The sequence below is a fragment of the Tamandua tetradactyla genome, chromosome 20 (genome assembly GCF_023851605.1).
Source record: "Tamandua tetradactyla isolate mTamTet1 chromosome 20, mTamTet1.pri, whole genome shotgun sequence".
NCBI lineage: Eukaryota > Metazoa > Chordata > Mammalia > Pilosa > Myrmecophagidae > Tamandua > Tamandua tetradactyla.
The window spans coordinates 6,493,099-6,513,574 of NC_135346.1; the positions used below are offsets into that span (position 1 = coordinate 6,493,099).

At 36.1% G+C, this 20,476-nt stretch overlaps 1 protein-coding gene across 2 annotated transcripts in view; it reads left to right on the forward strand.

Moving 5' to 3' along the window:
* Positions 1–20,476, forward strand: part of SLC12A2 (solute carrier family 12 member 2) — a 117,501-nt gene that overhangs the window by 24,587 nt on the left and 72,438 nt on the right. Inside the window, exons 1-2 of one of the 2 annotated variants that reach the window (XM_077138318.1) lie at positions 9,392–9,600; positions 14,648–14,767. In XM_077138318.1, the coding sequence (XP_076994433.1) occupies positions 9,574–9,600; positions 14,648–14,767 (147 nt within the window). In that variant the 5' untranslated portion in view covers positions 9,392–9,573. Of the gene's footprint in view, positions 1–9,391; positions 9,601–14,647; positions 14,768–20,476 lie in introns of those variants that run through there. The other variant, XM_077138317.1, reaches the window with a different exon arrangement.

Here is a 20,476-nt window from a genome sequence, read left to right on the forward strand (position 1 = left end):
GGGTTCTTTCTGCTAACGTGACATGCAGACTGGCTATCTCTGCTCTGTTTTCTGGCTTCCCACTGCTCCTTTTCTAGCCTGGCTCTCTGGGAGCCTCCCCGACACCCGTGTAATTTGTGGATCAGCTAAGACTGGGGAGCTTATCCTTGTTGTTGCTCAGGTTTTTTTCCTAGAAGTTTCCATTTCATTTCCAGTTTCTCTGCTGACTTTAGACTCTGTTCTCTGCTATTTCAAGCCTTAATTTTAAACGTTCAAGGCTGCCCCTAGTTGGGGAATGCTCTCTGTTAAAAAGGAGGAAACACGTGGATTTTACCCAGTACAATGAAGCTATAAAGAGGATTTCGTTTCTACATTCTTTCTTAGGTTCTCTTTTGCTTCTTCTCCATTTTCCCTGGGATCTTTTCCATGTATATATATATATAATTTGGCTGCCATCCAGAGTGAATTTTTACTTAGATTTTGGGTCTCATTCCTTTTGCAGTTCTCTTCCTGTCAGGTTTTCCCCCTTTACATTTTCAGCTGCTTTTTCGTCCTCGAACTCTGTTTTCTGGCACCTTGACTGTGGGGGTTGTAGGGCACCTTCAGTCCAGAAAGCCACAGTCCTACATTCTAACTACTTCCAATTGCAGATTTTCTTTTCTTTCTTTTTTTTTATTAATTAAAAAAAATTAACTAACACAACATTTAGAAATCATTCCATTCTACATATGCAATCAGTAATTCTTAATATCATCACAGATGTATGATCATCATTTCTTAGTACATTTGCATCAATTTAGAAAAAGAAATAGCAAGACAACAGAAAAAGAAATAAAATAATATAGAGAAAAAAATAAAAATAAAAAATATAAAAAAATATAAAAAATTAAAAAAAACAAAAAAAAACTGTAGCTCAGATGCAGCTCAATTGCAGATTTTCATGAGTAAAGTGTACTGATTTTCCAGTGCTTTACTCATTTCCACAGGTAATATGTTTCTCTATATCTTTGTCACCATTTATTTCTCCTAATTCTTAAATTAAAACCATTTGAAATGTAAATTACAGGGTTATATAGCTGACTGTTTTAGTTTGCTAACTGCTAAAACAAATACCACCCAACAGGTTGACTTAGCAAGAGGAATTCATTGGCTCATGGTTTCAGAGGCTAGAAGGCTTGCTTCCTCCTAGGGTCAGTACCTTCTGGCTGGATGAAAATCTTTGGCATCCCTTGGCTTTTCTGCCACATGGCACAACAGCATCTTTCTCTTCTGAGTTCAGTTGATTTCCAGCTTCTGTTGCTCCCCCTGGCTTCCTTCTCTGTGGCTTTCTGTATAAAACCTCATATAATAAGGTTAAGACCCATCCTGAGGACGGGCCCTGGTGGCTCAGCAGGCAGAGTTCTCGCCTGCCGTGCCAGAGGACCCGGCTTTGTTTCCCAGTGCCTGCCCATGGGGAAAAAAAAAGACCCATCCTGAATCATTAGGGCCATACCTTTTCTGAAGTAATCTCCTCAGAAGGGTCTGTTTATAATGGTTTCACACCCATAGGAATGGGTTAAGATTATGTTTTTCTGGGATACAGGATGGTAAACCACCATTGATAAAGGAAGGTGTGAATTTTTCAGATTTTGAATTTGAATGTTTTCAAGCTATTAGTTTGTTGACATTAGCAAGTTGTGGTATTTGAAGTGATGCTTAAATTCTTTTCTAATTCAATCTTGAATGGTTAATAAAGAATATGATAGGCTAGGTAAAGGACTGATTTTTTTTTTTAAGTACATCAGCAGTTCTGATTGATTCAGGGATTTTTACAAGATTAAGTGAGAAAATGTGTTAAATAGCATTCTGTCTAACAGTGTTCAGTACACTTTGGCTATTATTGTAAAAAAGCAATCTCGTATTACAATTGCCCATGCCATATCATAAATTTAAATAACCAGATACTGAATGCATGCAAATACTGTAAAATATCATTAATTTAGACTCTCCTACATAGATTCTCATGGCCTAATATTGGCAGAGTTTGAGACTATCTCCAGAATAATAAAACACTGGCCTTCCCATACAAATTCGACATTGTTGACATTCTGCACTGTACAGTGATGGGAAAAATTTACCAACCAGAAAACATCAGGATGTAAATAGGGTACAGTCCAAAGAATGTGGCTTTGAAGACTCATGGTCACACTACTAGAAATGTTTCTGGATGTCTTTGGCACTAAGAATATGCTTTAAAAATGGTAAGTTCCTTCCTTCAACATTTCCTTCGTGGCAAATGACGTGTACTTTTCAGTATGGCTACTAGCTAGGATTAAGGCTCGATTGCGTGGTCTGAATAGTGCCCTGAAAACTTTTGGGCACTGCTTTATTTGAGCAAAGTAAATTCCTGTAAATGAAAGCCAGAAGGGTGGGGAAACTTTATTTCAGGGCACTGTTAATATGCAATAATGTACTACTTTGTTTAGAAGCCACTTATTTATTGATTTAAATAAACCCAGAAGTATGCTTCAAAAATGTTAAAGTTCACCAACAAAATGGCATTTAAATCCTAACAAAATTTTTGAACTAAAATATCAATAGAAACCTTGAAGATCAAAATCTCATATAGTTTTTAATAGCATCCGCTTAATACTAAACCAAAATGTTAAATTAATGCCATAAAACAGCCAATTTAACAACTAAAAATGTGTATATGTAAATTTAGATATGTCAATTTAGATGCCAAAGTATAGATTTCAGATTTTGTTCAAGTACTAGCCAATTGTATCATCCCATAACTACCAGTATTTCCTATCCGTGCCATCAGTGATCTCTGTATTCAGTGTAATGCTGCTTCATACAGACTGTTGTTTTAAACAAAGTATCATTTTACAGGAATCCAGCCCACTCTGGTTAACAATGCCCTATTAATATCCAAAGGCATTAATGCAAAGCTCAACACTCAAGTGCCGCAGATAAAAATGGATGGTATGACCACGTGCCTTTTCAACTTCTAGTTTTTGTTGATTTTAAACAGTGCCGATAGGGATCTTTTTATACATGTATCATGACTCATATAAGTATTGTATGTATATCTAGGATTATACCTGGAGTAGGATTGGGGGGTTAAAAGGGTATGTATATTTTTACCTTGAGAAGATGATGGCCAAACTTTACTAAAGTGTTTACCAATTTATATTCCCATGAGCAATGCATAAGAGTTTTTACATTCTACAAAATCTTATTTTCTCAGTTCATCGTTCAAACATATTTTTTCACTTCATCTTTCCAAATAATGCAGGTTCGGTAACATTGTCACCCCCATTTTACTGATATGGGAACTGAAGACCAGAAAGGTTAAATAACTTGCCAAAGTTCACATAGCTGGGGTTTGAACTAGGCTCTTACTTGGGATCAGATGATTTCCATTTTATTCTACTGTTAAATATTCATTAACTGTTTCTTTGATGAAAATGGTAGGTAGAGTCTGTGCTTTGGGAACTTACATTTTTATTGCATGTTGAAGGAATGGAGGTGGATGTATAGATTACAGAAAAACAATGTAAACAAAAAAATGTGCTATGAACAAAATAAAAGGGGCACTGATGAGAGGAAACACTATGTTAGATGGTTTAGGAAGAAGGGGGACTACATTTAAGCTAAAATGTAAAGAATAGGAAGGTGCCAGCCACCTTCATAGTGCGTTACAGGCAGAGGGAACAGCAAGATAAAGTTTTTCAGAGGAAAATAATTTTAAATCAGTATTTCAGCAAAAAGGAGGTATTATTTCAAATTAAATCTTTTGGTTAGAAATCTTTGAGTAATTTTCTAATTTAAAGATAGAAGTTTTGAGGAGTGATATTCTGGGATGCAAAAAGCTTTAAGGAAAATTAAAAAACATAGGAAAGCTGTATATAATTGGAAAAATGTCGGAACTTCACTTTTAAAACACTACCATTAATATTTACCTGTTTTTAATCATACTATGTATGATAATAAAAACATTGACAACAAATCCAAAGAATTCTGTGTAGATGAGTAAAAAAGGTTTTGTTGTTGTTAAGAGAGAAGTTGTAGGTTTACAGAACAATCATGAATACAATACAGGATTATCATATACCACCTGCTGGAATGCAGTATACCAGAAATGGATTGGCTTTTAACAATGGGAATTTATTAGCTTACAAACTTCCAGTCGAAGTCCATCAAAATGTCCCAGTTAAGATGTCAGCAGGACGCCCCTTGTTTGAGGGCTGTGTGGTCACCTGTGGGCTTGTGCCCCTCTGCACACAGCAAGGCCCCCGGCAACCTCTGCTGCTCCTTCTCGCCTGGGTTTTGTTGCCACAGCCTCGAGCCACGGTGACATCCTCTCAGCTTCTGTAGTTATGTCCTTGTCTCTCAGCTTCTCGGTTCTTTTCCTGTGAGCTTCTCTTCATTTTGTCTCTTAGCTTCTGTGTCTCATCCTTTCATAAAGGACTCCAGTAGGAGGATTAAGAGCCACCTTGAATGAAGTGGGTCATGTCTCAATTGAAGTAACTAGTCACAAGTTCCCACCTACAGTAGATCTGTGCCCACAGGAATGGTTTGAAAGAACATGATCTTGCATTGATGTGAAACATTTGTTACTATTTGTGATAGAACATTTTTATAACTGTACTGCTAATTAAAGTCCGTGGCTTAACTGAGGGTTCACCATTGGTGCAGTGTAGTTCATGGATTATTTTTAATATTTTTGTTCTCTTACAATATACACAATCTTCACATTTTCCGTTTCAATCATATATGTATTTAGGAGCCGTTAATTGTATTCGCATTGTTGTGCTCCATTACCACCATCCATTACCAAAATATGTTTTTCATTCCAAATAGGAACCTTGTACATTTTAACTTCCCATTCCCTATCTCCACCCCATAATGTTGACAAAGCTGTATTCTAGTTTCTGATCTATGAGTGTTCTTATTCTAATTGTTTCAAAACAGTGATATCTTAAAATATTTGTCCTTTGGTGTCTGGTTTATTTCATATAACATGATGTCTTTAAATTTCATCCATGTTGTCATGTGTCAGGACTTCATTCCTTCAAATGGAATAATATTCCATTGCATGTTTTATACTTTCATCAGTTGATGGACACTTGGGTTGCTTCCATATTTAGGCAATTGTGTATAACACCACTGTGAACATTGGTATGCAACTACCTGTTTGAATCCCTGCTTTCAGTATTTTTTGAATACATGCTAGTAGTGGGATTATCAGATCACGTAGTAGTTCTCTGCTTAGCTTTTTGAGGAATCACCACACTCTTCCACAGTGGCTGCACCATTTTACATTGCCATCAACAATGTAAATGTTCCTTTTTCTTCACATCCTCTCCGACACTTGTTATGTTACATTTTTTTAATAGCAGCCATTCTGGTGAATGTGAAATGGTATCTCACTGTTTGATTTTCATTTCCCTGATTGCTAATGATGTTGTACATCTATTCATTCTTTTCCAATTGAGTGGTCTTTGCCACCTGTCAGAAATGATTTGGCCAAAAATGTGGGGATTGATATCAGACCTCTTGGTTCCATTCCATTGGTCTGTATGTCTGTCCTTGTACCAGTACCATGCTGTTTTGACTACTCTGGCTTTGTAATAAGTTTTAAGATCAGGAAGAGTGCATCCTCTGACTTCATTCTTCCTTTTTAGCAATCTGGGGTCCCTTCCCTTCCAGATAAATTTGAATTTTGACTTTTCCATTTCTGAAAGAAAGTTGTTGGAATTTTAATTAGGATTGCATTGACTATATATTGCTTTGGGTAGTATTGATATCTTAATGATACTTAGTTTTCCAGTACATGGACACAGGCTATCCTTAAATTTATTATAGTCTTTAATTTATTTTAGCAGTGTTTTATAGTTTTCTGTGTATAGGTCCTTTATGTCCTTGGTTAAATTTATTCTTAGATATTTGATTCTTTTAGAAGCTATTGTGATTGGATTTTTTTTTTTATTTCTTCCAGTTGTTCATTGCCTATGTATAGAAACACTACTGATTTTTGGGTATTGCTCTTGTATGGTGCCACTTTTCTGAATTCATTTGTTAGCTCTAGGAGCTTTCTTGTGGCTTTTTCAGGGTTTTTCTATATATAGGGTAATCATTTGCAAATGGGGAAAGTTATTTCTGCCTTTTCAATCAGAATGCCTTTTATTTCTTTTTCTTGCCTAATTGCTCTGGCAGGAAAATTCAGTACAATTTTGAATACCATCCTTATCTTGTTCTTGATGTCAGAAGGAAACCTTTCTGTCTTTTACCATTAAATTGGATGTTAGTGGGCTTTTCTATGTGCCCTTTATCATGTTGAGAAAGTTTCCTTCTATTTCTATTATTTCTATGTTTTGAAGTGTTTTTATCAAGAGAGGGAGCTATATTTTGAAAAATACCTTTTCTGTATTAATTGAGATGATCATGTTTTTTCCCTTCATTTGTTTAATGTGATGTACTACATTAATTCATTTTGTTATATTGAGCCATCCTTATATATCAGATAAATCTCACTTGATCATGGTATATGATTCTTTCAATATACTTTTGGATTCAGTTTGCTAACATTTCACTGAGGATTTTTACACCTATATTCTTAAGAGATATTGGTCTGTAGTTTTCTTGTGTTATCTAAAATGAGTTTGTGAGTGTTCCATCCTCTTCAGTTTTTTGGAAAGGTTGATTAGTATTGGAATTAAGTTTTCTTGGAATGTTTGGTAGAATTCCCCTTGAAGCCGTCTTTTCCTGGGCTTTTCTTTGTTGGGAGGTTTTCGATCACTGATTCACCCTGTTTACTAGTGATTAGTTTAAGATCTTCTATTCTTGAGTCAGTGTGAGTTGTGTTTCTAATAATTTGTCCGTTTCGTCTAGGTTAATTTATTGGCATATAGTTCTTTTTATTTCAGTGTGGTTGGTAGTAATGTCCCCCTTTTCAAAACTGATTTTCCTTATTTGTATCATCTTTGATTGTTTCCTTATGGGTCTAGCTATAGATTTTCCAATTTTATTGCTCTCTTCATAGAATAAACTGTTGATTTTGTTGATTCTCTGTTTTTTTTTTTGTTGGTGGTGGTGGTGTTTGTTTCCTATTTCGTTTATCTCAGTTCTAATCATTATTATTTCCTTCTTTCTGTTCATTTTGGGTTTATTTTGCTCTTTTTTTAGTTCTTCCAGTTTTGATTTTTGATGTCTGATTTGAAGTCTTCTTTTTTATATAAACATTTAGAGCTATAAATTTCTTTCTCAGTACTGCCTTCACTGTATCCCATAAGTTTTTATATTTCATATTTATTCATCTCAAGTTATTTCCTAATTTCACTTCTGATTAACATGGAGTTAAAATTTAACATCCTAGAAGCTAAGCCTACTTATATTATGCCTACGAGTCACCCCCAGAGAACCTCTTTTGTTGCTCAGATGTGGCCTCTCTAAGCCAACTCAGCAGGTGAACTCACTGCTCTCCCCCCTACATGGGACATGACTCCCAGAGGTATAAATCTCCCTGGCAATATGGGACAGAACTTATTCTCTTAAATAAGTAATTGTTAAATGAATAAAAACTTTGTAGTTCTGTATCCCACCCCACTCCATTCATTCTGTTTATGTTTTTTCCCCCATCACTTTGAATTGTGTGTTTGGTAAATTTTGATATATATGGAAAAAGGTGCATCGATTGTAATTAGGATCCAATTTTTATTTTATGGATCAAATGCTAGAAAATTTTTTCAGTATAGTTTCCTAGTCTTCAGTTGGCAGGGAAAGTAAATTCTTTGACCCATATTTTGCAACAGCAGGAAAATGATTATTAGAAGCTAATAATACACGTTTGTCTTTAATGAAAAAAACTAAAATTATTTCTTGTATTATATTCAGACTTTTTCTTCCCTTTCAGATTTTTTTATCTTCAATAAGTAATAGCCTTATTTTTACTTTTTAATTTTTTTATTTTGGCGTGGGCAGGCTCTGGAAATCAAACCCAGGTCTCCAGCCTGGCAGGTGAAAACTCTACCACTGAGCCACTGTTGCCTGCCCAATAATAGCCTTATTTTTAAAGACAAATACCATACATCATCCTCACATTAAGACCTGTAAGTTAGGGTATTAATTTAAGAACCACTTTCTACTTCCATAGGTGGTACTAAAAGCAAATTTTGTTCTTCTAAGTAAATGAAAATTTACACAGAAGTGTAGATTCACAGTGGGCCCATATAACATGAGTGTGTTTCAGACTTCCTAAGAAAAAGGAGGAGGATCCCTAGTTTCAAGAGCGTAGCTGGAGGGATGGCAGCAGCTCCCTGGCAAGGTTGTTGGTCCATCCATACGGGGGTGGGTCAGAGCGTCTCGACAGGTGCAGCAGGAATAGACTGAATGGGTGCTGAGTGCAGCTGGAGGCCAGGGAGCTGCTGCTCTCCTTGATAGGGTCGGCGGGTCAGGGCCTTCCTTGTTCTTGTTGAAGAGTGGCAGGGAGTTGAAAAGCCAGGCCACTCTAGGAATAAGCTTCCCGTGCTTTCTTCTAAATACATAGCTATAAGCTAGTCACACTGTCACATCTAAACTCAGCCCTGGCACTTTAAGTGTGGTATATTTTAATCAAATTGTGTCAGCCGGTTTATTGCCAAGCATAGAAAGCCTTATCTGTTTTAGTAGTAAGAGACTACTACTTGTAATAGTATAGTAGTCTATTACAAGTTGATCTTTATTTAGACAGCCTCAAGACCCTTAAGGGGATGGTACTGGAGAAGTTCTTCTAAGATAGGTCTGTGGGTAAGGGCTAATATCTCCATTTTACAGATGAGAAAACTGGCGCTCAGGGGATGTGAGTAGAAAAGTGGGATGTTATTGAAAAGGCATGCAACCTTCCCTTAACTAATTAAGCATTTAATTAATAGAGATATCTTCATAGAGTACACAGTGCCCTGGATTAAGTTAGAATATCTGCCTTTCATTTCTAGTCCTAGAAGAGTTCAGAAGGTGCCTAGTATGGTGCTTGATTAAAGTGGTTAATAAATGTTTGTTGACTGAATGAGTGAAAGGGCGTGATTCTAGATTATGCCCAGAAACTGCTTTTGCAAATGCAGAGCCTTCAAATAACAGAACATCAGAAGTTACCTTAGGCCTTTCTATGTATTAGTTAAGGAATTGAAACATTTCCTTCTTTAAAGCCTCCTTAAGTCTACCTAGAAACTATATATTGTAGAAGCTTAGAGAGGCCACCTTCACTTTGGAGTACCTCTGCTCAGTTATCTTTTTTTAGAACACCAATAAAGCAAAATAAAAACTCAACTGTTTCCCCTCCTCCAAAATTAAAAAATTAAAAAAATTATACAGGTTTTGTATTGTCTTTGGTCCTCTGTGTCCTGAAATCACTAAGCAAAGACTTTTGTTTTTTGAGCAAAGACATTTTTGCTAAGCTTTTACCAGTTTAACTGTGAAAACATTATAAACATGTACTAAAAATGAATATATTGGCAATTACCATTGCTAGAAATATGTTTTGTTGGTATTTTCACTGTACTCAGAAATTTCACTGCTTCATTTTTGTTTTCACAGAGATAAACACCCTTATCAACTTACCCTGGAAAAGACATGCAGTCATATCTCCTTCTGATCACTGTATGTCCCTAGGTTACAAAGCTAGTTAAAGTGTGTTAAGGTTTTTCGTTGTCATTTTTTTTTTAAATGTTAGATAAATGTTTTTTCCTAAAGCTTGATTTTGACTAATATTTTAAAAAGAAATCTGATTCACCATAGGTTGTCTCTAAAAGACTGAAGAAAATTCTAGTGTTAGAGAAGAAATTAATAACTTTATGTTTTAAGAATTTTTTCACTGAGAAGTCGTTATTAAACCAAGTCAGTGTATTGTAAGCAGTGTTTTATCTTAGGTCAATCAGAATTGAAATATGACATTTGCTATCTCACAGATAATTTAGATCTGTAAACCAAAGGCCGGTTGTTTTTAGATAATGGAAAATGGGAAAAAATTTGTAAATTTCTAAGATATGTATCTAAGACTAAATCTAAAATATATTTACATATTTATATACTAAAGCATTACAAAGGTTTCTGGTCAAGTCAAATATACTCTTTTTTTATTCGAGAAATTGTAGGTTTACAGAATAATCATGCATAAAATACAAAGACCCTTAATACCATACCACCCTGTTGTTAAAACTTTGCATTAGTGTGATATATTTGCTATAATAGATGAAGAAACATTTTAGTAGTTGTACTGTTAACTGTATAGCTCGTGGTTTACATTAGGGTTCACTGTGTTGCACAGTCTTGTTTATTTTTATTCTAGTAACCTATAACAACCTAGAATTTCCCTTTTTATAACCGAATTCATACATATAATTCAGTGCTATTTATTATGTCCACAGTGTTATACTATCAACACCACCATCCATTACCAAAGATTTTCGATCACCTCAAACAGAAACTCTGTATTATACAGGAACTCTGAAAGTGTATTTGTATAATTTAAATATAAAAAAAATATTTATACTTTTTATTTTTTATTCTGAGAAATCACTGTTGATAGTATGTGGACAATTTATTATCACCCTTGGTAAAAAGTAGAATAATAAACATGAAACATCCAAGTGGCCAGTGTAAAATAGGCATATTCACATACAGTCTGAAATTCAGACATGAAGTCCGGTCTGGAAATGCACATGAGCCATCCCTTAGGACCTACCACACATGTAAATGCACTTTAAAGCTATGGGTCTGGTGAGATAACCATAGAAAGAAACCACAAAATGAGAAAAAGAGAAGGATCTTGGACCAAACTTTGAGGGACTCTACCATTTAATTGCTATGCAGAAGAGACTGAGAATATGTGGTATTTCAAGAAATATTTCAAGAAAAAAGGGAGTGGTCAGCAGTACCAAAGGCTGCCTCAAGTGAGACAGGGACTGAAAATGTCCATTAGATTTGGCACCAAACAGATAATGGGATGTCTTAGCTAAACTTTTTGGTGTTTTGGTGAGGCAGAGCCAGTTTGGTGTGCGTTGAAGAATGTGCAATGCTACACGATCCTTTTTTTTTTTTTTACAGTAATTGTAGGTTTTTAGAAGAATCATGCAGAAAGTACACAGTTCCCATATAACCCCTCTTATATGCATTTTCCCCTATTTTAATGTTTTGCACTAGCGTCCTATTTTGTTACAATTGATGTAACACCTGCTATAATTATGCCATTAACTTTAGTCTCCTGTTTACATTAGGGTTCACCTTTTGTGTTGTACGATCCTTTGGATTTTTCATCTGTGTGGCAACTTTTATACAAACTAAAATTTATCTTTTTTATCCCTTTTCATGTGTACAATTCAGTAGTGTTAATTATGTATGCAAAATTGTGTCTCTGCCACCATCATCCATTGCTAAAACTTCATCAGCCCACACAGAAATTTTGTACCCATTAAACATTGACTCTTTGTTCCCCTTTTCTACCTGGCCTTGGTAACCTGTATTCTAGTTTTTGACTTCATGAATTTGCATATTCTGCTTATTATATGTCAGTGAGATCATACAAAGTTTTTCCTTTTATATTTGGCTTATTTCACTCAACATGATGTCTTCACGGTTCATCCATGTTGTAACATGTTTCAGAGCTTCATTCCAAACATCTAAATAATATTCCATTGTATGTATAAACCTCATTTTGTTTATCCATTCATTGGGTAAGGGACATTTGGGTTGCTTCCACCTTTTGGCAGTTGTGAATAATGCCACTATGAACATCAGTTGCAAATTATCTGCCCAAGTCCCTGCTTTCAGTTAGTTCTTTTGGGTATATACCTACAAGTGGGATTGTCAAGACATGTTAATTCTATATTTAATTTTCTGAGGAAGACCATTTGTCTTCCACATTGGCTGCACCATTTTACATTCCCACCCAAAATGAACAGATTCCTATTTATCCACATCTTCTCCAACACTTTTATTTTCTGTTGTTTTTTAAATAGTGATGATTCTAGTGGGTGTGAGATAGTATCTCATTGTGGTTTTGATTTGCATTTCCCTAATGGCTAATGATGTTGAGCATATTTTCGTGTATTTATTGGCCATATTTGTATCTTTTTTGGAAAACTTTTTGTTCAAGTCTTTTTCCCTGTGCAAGCTTGGCTTGGTGAGGGGGCAGTAAAAAGTTAACCATGGCTAAAAAAAGAAAAAATTGTCAAGTCAAAGGGGAGATTTGGATATCCAAATAAGAGAAGAGATTATCCACAGCATAAAAATTCTCTTTTTAACTATACGCTGCAAAGAAATGATGACCGTGGAGCCCGAAGTTCCTTTGGTCATCATCAGAAAAATGTTCACCTCTCCGTGCTTTCTCTCTGTAAGTTTTTCTCTTGATTGCCTTCACCCTAGCTCTTTATCCCTGGCCTCTCTCCTAAGTTCATTTATTTTTAACTTCCTGATAGAATTCTTACTGTCCATGGCTCCTCAAATTTAGCATGTCTAACTGAATTAGTCACTTCTTTTGAAACTGACATAATTTATTGGTACCCCAATGTCTTTTACTAAGAAATCCTTCTGCTCACTGAGGGTCTAACCATCCTATCTTCCATTGCTTCCCCTGTATCCTCCTTTCTTCCCCATCCTGTCTGACTCTCACCCCCAATCCAGGTTGGTGGACTCAGAGCCACAGTGTTCCTTTCGAAAGATTTCTTGAAATAAACCCAGATTAATTTGGTCCACGTCATTTAATGTGGTGTTATCCATTAAACCGTTTATTATGCTGTTATTTATTACATTTGATCCATTAGTTTGGAAAACGGTTTCAGTAACCCCACATCCCATCATTTCTGTGAAAATAGCAGATAGATTCAATATTTCATTGTGTTAGTATAAGTTATAGTTCATAATTGTACATTGAAGTTCTTTCTGATTATAAAGGTTTTGTACATTTTTTCCTTTTGATCAAAATGCCATACCAGCAATGTCCTCATTTCCCTGAAACTAGTATGTTTAAAAAAAAAAAAATCAGTTTGGTTTCTTGGCACTTCAGGAAATTAATGTAGTTATAAAACAATTTCATTATATTAAATCTTTTGATTGAACTACAAATAATTTTAATAAGAAACACATATTTTTTAATTTTTGATATTTTGCATGGGCAGGCACCAGGAATTGAACCCAGGTCTTCAGCCTGGCACGCAAGAACTCTGCCTGTTGAGCCACTGTGCCCCATCCAGAAACACTTATTTAATTTTAATATCTGAATTGCACTTTAAAGATTAATAATTATTAACGTGGAGCTGTCCATTTTCTGTGGACCCATCTTTATTTTAAAATACTACCTCATACCCACTGGAAAATCTTACTTTGTTTTCTGAAAATAGTTCATGTCTGGGAGAAATTAGTGTAATAATTGTCGTAAGCTCTTCTGCATTGAGGTGAAAGTCTGATAAACACCCACAGCAAGAATTTTAGAGTGCTTACATATGTTTCTGCATTGATTTAGAAGACATGTACATCAATACTTAGTCTTAGAAACAGTAGCTCATTAGGTAGACAGATCTTTGGTGTTCTAGAGATAGGAAGAGAGATGTCATTTTGGTGTATATTATAGATGTTATATTTTCATATTATAAAGTTTCCCTTTATAAATTAACTGACTGCACAATTTGTATATATCTTAATAAATCTGTTAAAGAAAAGTTTAACATTGAGATAGTTTCAGAAAATTGTTGTGGGATTGGTTAGTGCTAAACACCATAGAACCTGGTGGCCTCCCTCACTGAATTATAGTACAGTATAATAATCACTGATAGTAATTATGAAACTGTTGGTTGTAAAGAGGATTATTAAAATTTGTTTCTTAGAATCTTTAAAAAGAGATTTGTACACTACTATCAAGTGTGGTAACATTAACATTCATGTTTTAGTTCTTAGTGATCTTAGGATGATTCATTTTCCAAATATTTCAAATTGTTAAGGTTATAGCTATTTTTATTCATGCAGACATGGGAATTAATTTAAAATTTGATTATTTTTCTTTTGAAATCTTTAGAAAGCCTAGGTCAAATAATTTTCAAAAACTATCCTTAAATTATTGCATCCTTATTATTGTAGTGTTTCTTCTTTTAAGCTATATGAATATGGAGTCTAAGGACCTAGTCCAGGTTGATAGCACTTTGAAAAATCATATAGAAAAATTGTATTAAGTGAGTCCACTAGCTAATAGATATCGACCAAGGGATAAAGAGAAATTTGGATTATTAGGTACATTTTACTCTGTGGTAACAAGGAACTTTGACCTCATTTCTATGAAAAGAAAGTTATGTTCTTAGAATGCACTAAAGGATGTGGATCACCAAAATCAAATTTTAAATTCGTTTTCTGTACTACAGTTTTTAGGATTAGATAATAATTTAGTTGACAGTTTCTGCATTTGAGGAAAGAATCTTTGAAATATAGCTGCATTTTGTTCTCTGCTATTAAGAAATAGGTAAAGGAAGAACTCTGGAAATAGTTTGGGGGATATGATTCTAGATCTAAGAACGTCTATCACCTGCAACCTTGATTCTTACAAATCTATACTGAATCCTCCTAAATATGAGTAAGTACACTTAGGTGTGTTTGTTTTGATCAGGTGATTTTAAATTTTAAATAATTCTTGAGCATAATTCTCATTTCCTTTTATAACCAGGAACCTTTTGAAGATGGCTTTGCAAATGGGGAAGAAAGTACTCCAACTAGAGATGCTGTGGTTACATATACTGCAGAAAGTAAAGGAGTTGTAAAATTTGGCTGGATCAAGGGTGTATTAGTAAGTATATATAGACCTAATTTTACAGTTATGGTTTTTTATTATTTATTGTAAAATCTCAAATAATATTCTTATTAGTTCTCAAGAGAACTCTTCTTTCCCTTTTTTAACTTTCTTACCTGAGTTCTGTGCAAGACCAGATTAATAGCTTGTACTTCCTTTGCTTTTGGATACCAAATTCAATAATGGAAATATGATATGTTTATTAATTCAACCAAATTATATACTTATCTCATCTCTACTTTATTACCACTTGTGAATCTCACATTCTCATTTTAATACTTAGATATAAAGTATTAAGCTATTAAAATTGACAGGGGCGGGAGAAGATGGCGGCTTAGTAAGACGTGCGAATCTTAGTTCCTCCTCCAGAACAGCTACTAGGGGAGTAGAAACGATACAGAACAGCTCCCAGAACCACGACAGAGATCAAAAAGACAGCGTACCCCATCCTGGAACGGCTGACTGGCTGAGAGAACCCGCTCCGGTGAGATCACCGAGGGGCACGTGCTTCCCCGGGCGGGGCGGCAAGCGGCCGGAGTCCCTCCCTTCCTCCTTCCCGGGCCAGCTGGCAGAATTGGGCAGGCGGTCCCCTCAAGCCACGGCGGCTGGCGCCCCCACCACGCGCGGCCCCCCGGACCAACTGAGAGAATTGGATCAGAAATCCCCAGGCCGCGGAGAACGGTGACCGGGGGGGTCCCTTCCAAACACGTGACTCCCCGGTCCGGCTGAGAACGGTGCACTATCCCGGTCCGCGGCGGCTGGCGCCCTCCCGCCACGTTTGGCGCCCCGGGCCGACTAGGAAATTCGGACAGGCGCTATCCCGGGCTGCGGAGGCCGGCGACCCACCCCGCATTCGGACCCCTGGGCCAACTGGCACTCTTCCAAGCCGCTTCGGCTGGTGAACTTCCCCCACGGCGAGAGTTTTCCAAAGTTAAAGGACCCACAGCACCTTTTACTGGTGGGACACGCAGACAAACATGTGCCACGAGCGCCACCTACTGGGCAGGATGAGAAAAACAGAACCCAGAGATTTCACAAAAAATCTTTCAACCTGTTGGGTCCAACACCCAGGGAAATCTGACTAAATGCCCAGACGCCAGCAGAAGATAACGGATCACGCTCAGAAAATTGAAAATATGGCCCAGTCAAAGGAACAAACCAATAGCTCAAATGAGATACAGGAGCTGAGACAACTAATGCTGAATATACGAACAGAAATGGAAAACCTCTTCAAAAACGAAATCGATAAATTGAGGGAGGACATGAAGAAGACATGGGCTGAACAAAAAGAAGAAATAGAAAAACTGAAAAAACAAATCACAGAACTTATGGAAGTGAAGGATAAAGTAGAAAAGATGGAAAAAACAATGGATACCTACAATGATAGATTTAAAGAGACAGAAGATAGAATTAGTGATTTGGAGGATGAAACATCTGAATTCCAAAAAGAAACAGAAACTATCGGGAAAAGAATGGAAAAATTTGAACAGCGGATCAGGGAACTCAAGGAAAATATGAAGTGCACAAATATACGTGTTGTGGGTGTCCCAGAAGGAGAAGAGAAGGGAAAAGGAGGAGAAAAACTAATGGAAGAAATTATCACTGAAAATTTCCCAACTCTTATGAAAGACCTAAAATTACAGATCCAAGAAGTGCAGCGCACCCCAAAGAGATTAGACCCAAATAGGCGTTCTCCAAGACACTTACTAGTTAGAATGTCAGAGGTCAAAGAGAAAGAGAGGATCTTGAAAGCAGCAAGAGAAAAACAATCCATCACATACAAGGGAAACCCAATAAGACTATGTGTAGATTTCTCAGCAGAAACCATGGAGGCTAGAAGACAGTGGGATGATATATTTAAATTACTAAAAGAGAAAAACTGCCAACCAAGACTCCTATATCCAGCAAAATTGTCCTTCAAAAATGAGGGAGAAATTAACACATTCTCAGACAAAAAGTCACTGAGAGAATTTGTGACCAAGAGACCAGGTCTGCAAGAAATACTAAAGGGAGCACTGGAGTCAGATACGAAAAGACAGAAGAGAGAGGTATGGAGAAGAGTGAAGAAAGAAGGAAAGTCAGATATGATATATATAATATAAAAGGTAAAATGTTAGAGGAAAATATTATCCAAACCGTAATAACACTAAATGTTAATGGACTGAATTCCCCAATCAAAAGACATAGACTGGCAGAATGGATTAAAAAACAGGATCCTTCTATATGCTGTCTACAGGAAACACATCTTAGACCCAAAGATAAACATAGGTTGAAAGTGAAAGGTTGGGAAAAGATATTTGATGCAAATAACAACCAGAAAAGAGCAGGAGTGGCTATACTAATATCCAACAAATTAGACTTCAAATGTAAAACAGTTAAAAGAGACAAAGAAGGACACTACTAATAAAAGGAACAATTAAACAAGAAGACATAACAATCATAAATATTTACACACCGAACCAGAATGCCCCAAAATATGTGAGGAATACACTGCAAACACTGAAAAGGGAAATAGACTCATATACCATAATAGTTGGAGACTTCAATTCCCCACTCTCATCAATGGACAGAACATCTAGACAGAGGATCGATAAAGAAATAGAGAATCTGAATATTACCATAAATGAGCTAGACTTAACAGACATTTATAGGACATTACATCCCACAACAGCAGGATACACCTTTTTCTCAAGTGCTCATGGATCTCATTCTCAAAGATAGACCATATGCTGGGTCAAAAAGCAGTCTCAACAAATTTAAAAAGATTGAAATCATACACAGCACTTTCTTGGATCATAAAGGAATGAAGTTGGAAATCAATAATAGGCGGAGTGCCAGAAAATTCACTAATACGTGGAGGCTCAACAACACACTCTTAAACAACGAGTGGGTCAAAGAAGAAATTGCAAGACAAATTAGTAAATACCTCGAGGCGAATGAAAATGAAAACACAACATATCAAAACTTATGGGACGCAGCAAAGGCAGTGCTAAGAGGGAAATTTATTGCCCTAAATGCCTATATCAGAAAAGAAGAAAAGGCAAAAATGCAGGAATTAACTGTCCACTTGGAAGAACTGGAGAAAGAACAGCAAACTAATCCCAAAGCAAGCAAAAGGAAAGAAATAAGAAAGATTAGAGCAGAAATAAATGAAATTGAAAACATGAAAACAATAGAGAAAATCAATAAGACCAGAAGTTGGTTCGCTGAGAAAATCAATAAGATGGGCCCTTAGCAAGATTGACAAAAAGAAGAAGAGAGAGGATGCAAAGAAATAAGATCAGAAATGGAAGAGGAGACATAACTACTGACCTCACAGCAATAAAGGAGGTAATAACAGGATACTATGAACAACTTTACGCTAATAAATACAACAATTTAGATGAAAAGGACGGGTTCCTGGAAAGGCATGAACAACCAACTTTGACTGAAGAAGAAATAGATGACCTGAACAAACCAATCACAAGTAAAGAAATTGAATTAGTCATTCAAAAGCTTCCTAAAAAGAAAAGTCCAGGACCAGACGGCTTCACATGTGAATTCTATCAACCATTCCAGAAAGAATTAGTACCAATTCCTCAAACTCTTCAAAAAAATCGAAGTGGAGGGAAAACTACCTAATTCATTCTATGAAGCCAACATCACCCTCATACCAAAACCAGGCAAAGATACTACAAAAAAAGAAAACTACAGACCAATCTCTCTAATGAATATAGATGCAAAAATCCTCAATAAAATTCTAGCAAATCGTATCCAACAACACATTAAAAGAATTATACATCATGACCAAGTAGGATTCATCCCAGGTATGCAAGGATGGTTCAACATAAGAAAATCAATTAATGTAATACACCATATCAACAAATCAAAGCAGAAAAATCACATGATCATCTCAATTGATGCAGAGAAGGCATTTGACAAGATTCAACATCCTTTCCTGTTGAAAACACTTCAAAAGATAGGAATACAAGGGAACTTCCTTAAAATGATAGAGGGAATATATGAAAAACCCACAGCTAATATCATCCTCAATGGGGAAAAATTGAAAACTTTCCCCCTAAGATCAGGAACAAGGCAAGGATGTCCACTATCACCACTATTATTCAACATTGTGTTGGAGGTTCTAGCCAGAGCAATTAGAGAAGAAAAAGAAATATAAGGCATCAAAATTGGAAAGGAAGAAGTAAAACTATCACTGTTTGCAGACGATATGATACTATACATTGAAAACCTGGAAAAATCCACAACAAAACTACTAGAGCTAATAAATGAGTACAGCAAAGTAGCAGGTTACAAGATCAACGTTCAAAAATCTGTAGCATTTCTATACACTAGTAATGAACAAGCTGAGGGGGAAATTAAGAAATGAATCCCATTTACAATTGCAACTAAAGGAATAAAATACCTAGGAATAAATTTAACTAAAGAGACAAAAAACCTATATAAAGAAAACTACAAAAAGCTGTTAAAAGAAATCACAGAAGACCTAAATAGATGGAAGGGCATACCGTGTTCATGGATTGGAAGACTAAATATAGTTAAGATGTCAATCCTACCTAAACTGATTTACACATTCAATGCAATACCAATAAAAATCCCAATAACTTATTTTTCAGAAATAGAAAAACCAATAAGCAAATTTATCTGGAAGGGCAGGGTGCCCCGAATTGCTAAAAACATCTTGAGGGAAAAAAAAGAAGCTGGAGGTCTAGCGATGCCGGACTTTAAGGCATATTATGAAGCCACAGTGGTCAAAACAGCATGGTATTGGCATAAAGGTAGATATATCGACCAATGGAATCAAATAGAGTGCTCAGATATAGATCCTCTCATCTATGGACATTTGATCTTTGATAAGGCAGTCAAGCCAACTTACCTGGGACAGAACAGTCTCTTCAATAAATGGTGCCTAGAGAACTGGATATCCATATGCGAAAGAATGAAAGAAGACATGTATCTCACACCCTATACAAAAGTTAACTCAAATGGATCGAAGATCTAAACATTAGGTCTAAGACCATAAAACAGTTAGAGGAAAATGTAGGGAGATATCTTATGAAACTTACAATTGGAGGCGGTTTTATGGACCTTAAACCTAAAGCAAGAGCACTGAAGAAGGAAATAAATAAATGGGAGCTCCTCAAAATTAAACACTTTTGTGCATCAAAGAACTTCATCGAGAAAGTAGAAAGACAGCCTACACAATGGGAAACAATATTTGGAAATGACATATCAGATAAAGGTCTAGTATCCAGAATTTATAAAGAGATTGTTCAACTCAACAACAACAAAAAGACAGCCAACCCAATTACAAAATGGGAAAAAGACTTGAACAGACACCTCTCAGAGGAGGAAATACAAATGGCCAAAAGGCAAATGAAGAGATGCTCAATGTCCGTGGCCATTAGAGAAATGCAAATCAAAACCACAATGAGATATCATCTCACACCCACCAGAATGGCCATTATCAACAAAACAGAAAATGACAAGTGCTGGAGAGGATGCGGAGAAAGAGGCACACTTATCCACTGTTGGTGGGAACGTCAAATGGTGCAACCATTGTGGAAGGCAGTTTGGCGGTTCCTCAAAAAGCTGAATATAGAATTGCCATACGACCCAGCAATACCATTGCTGGGTATATACTCAAAGGACTTAAGGGCAAAGACACAAACGGACATTTTCACACCAATGTTTATAACAGCGTTA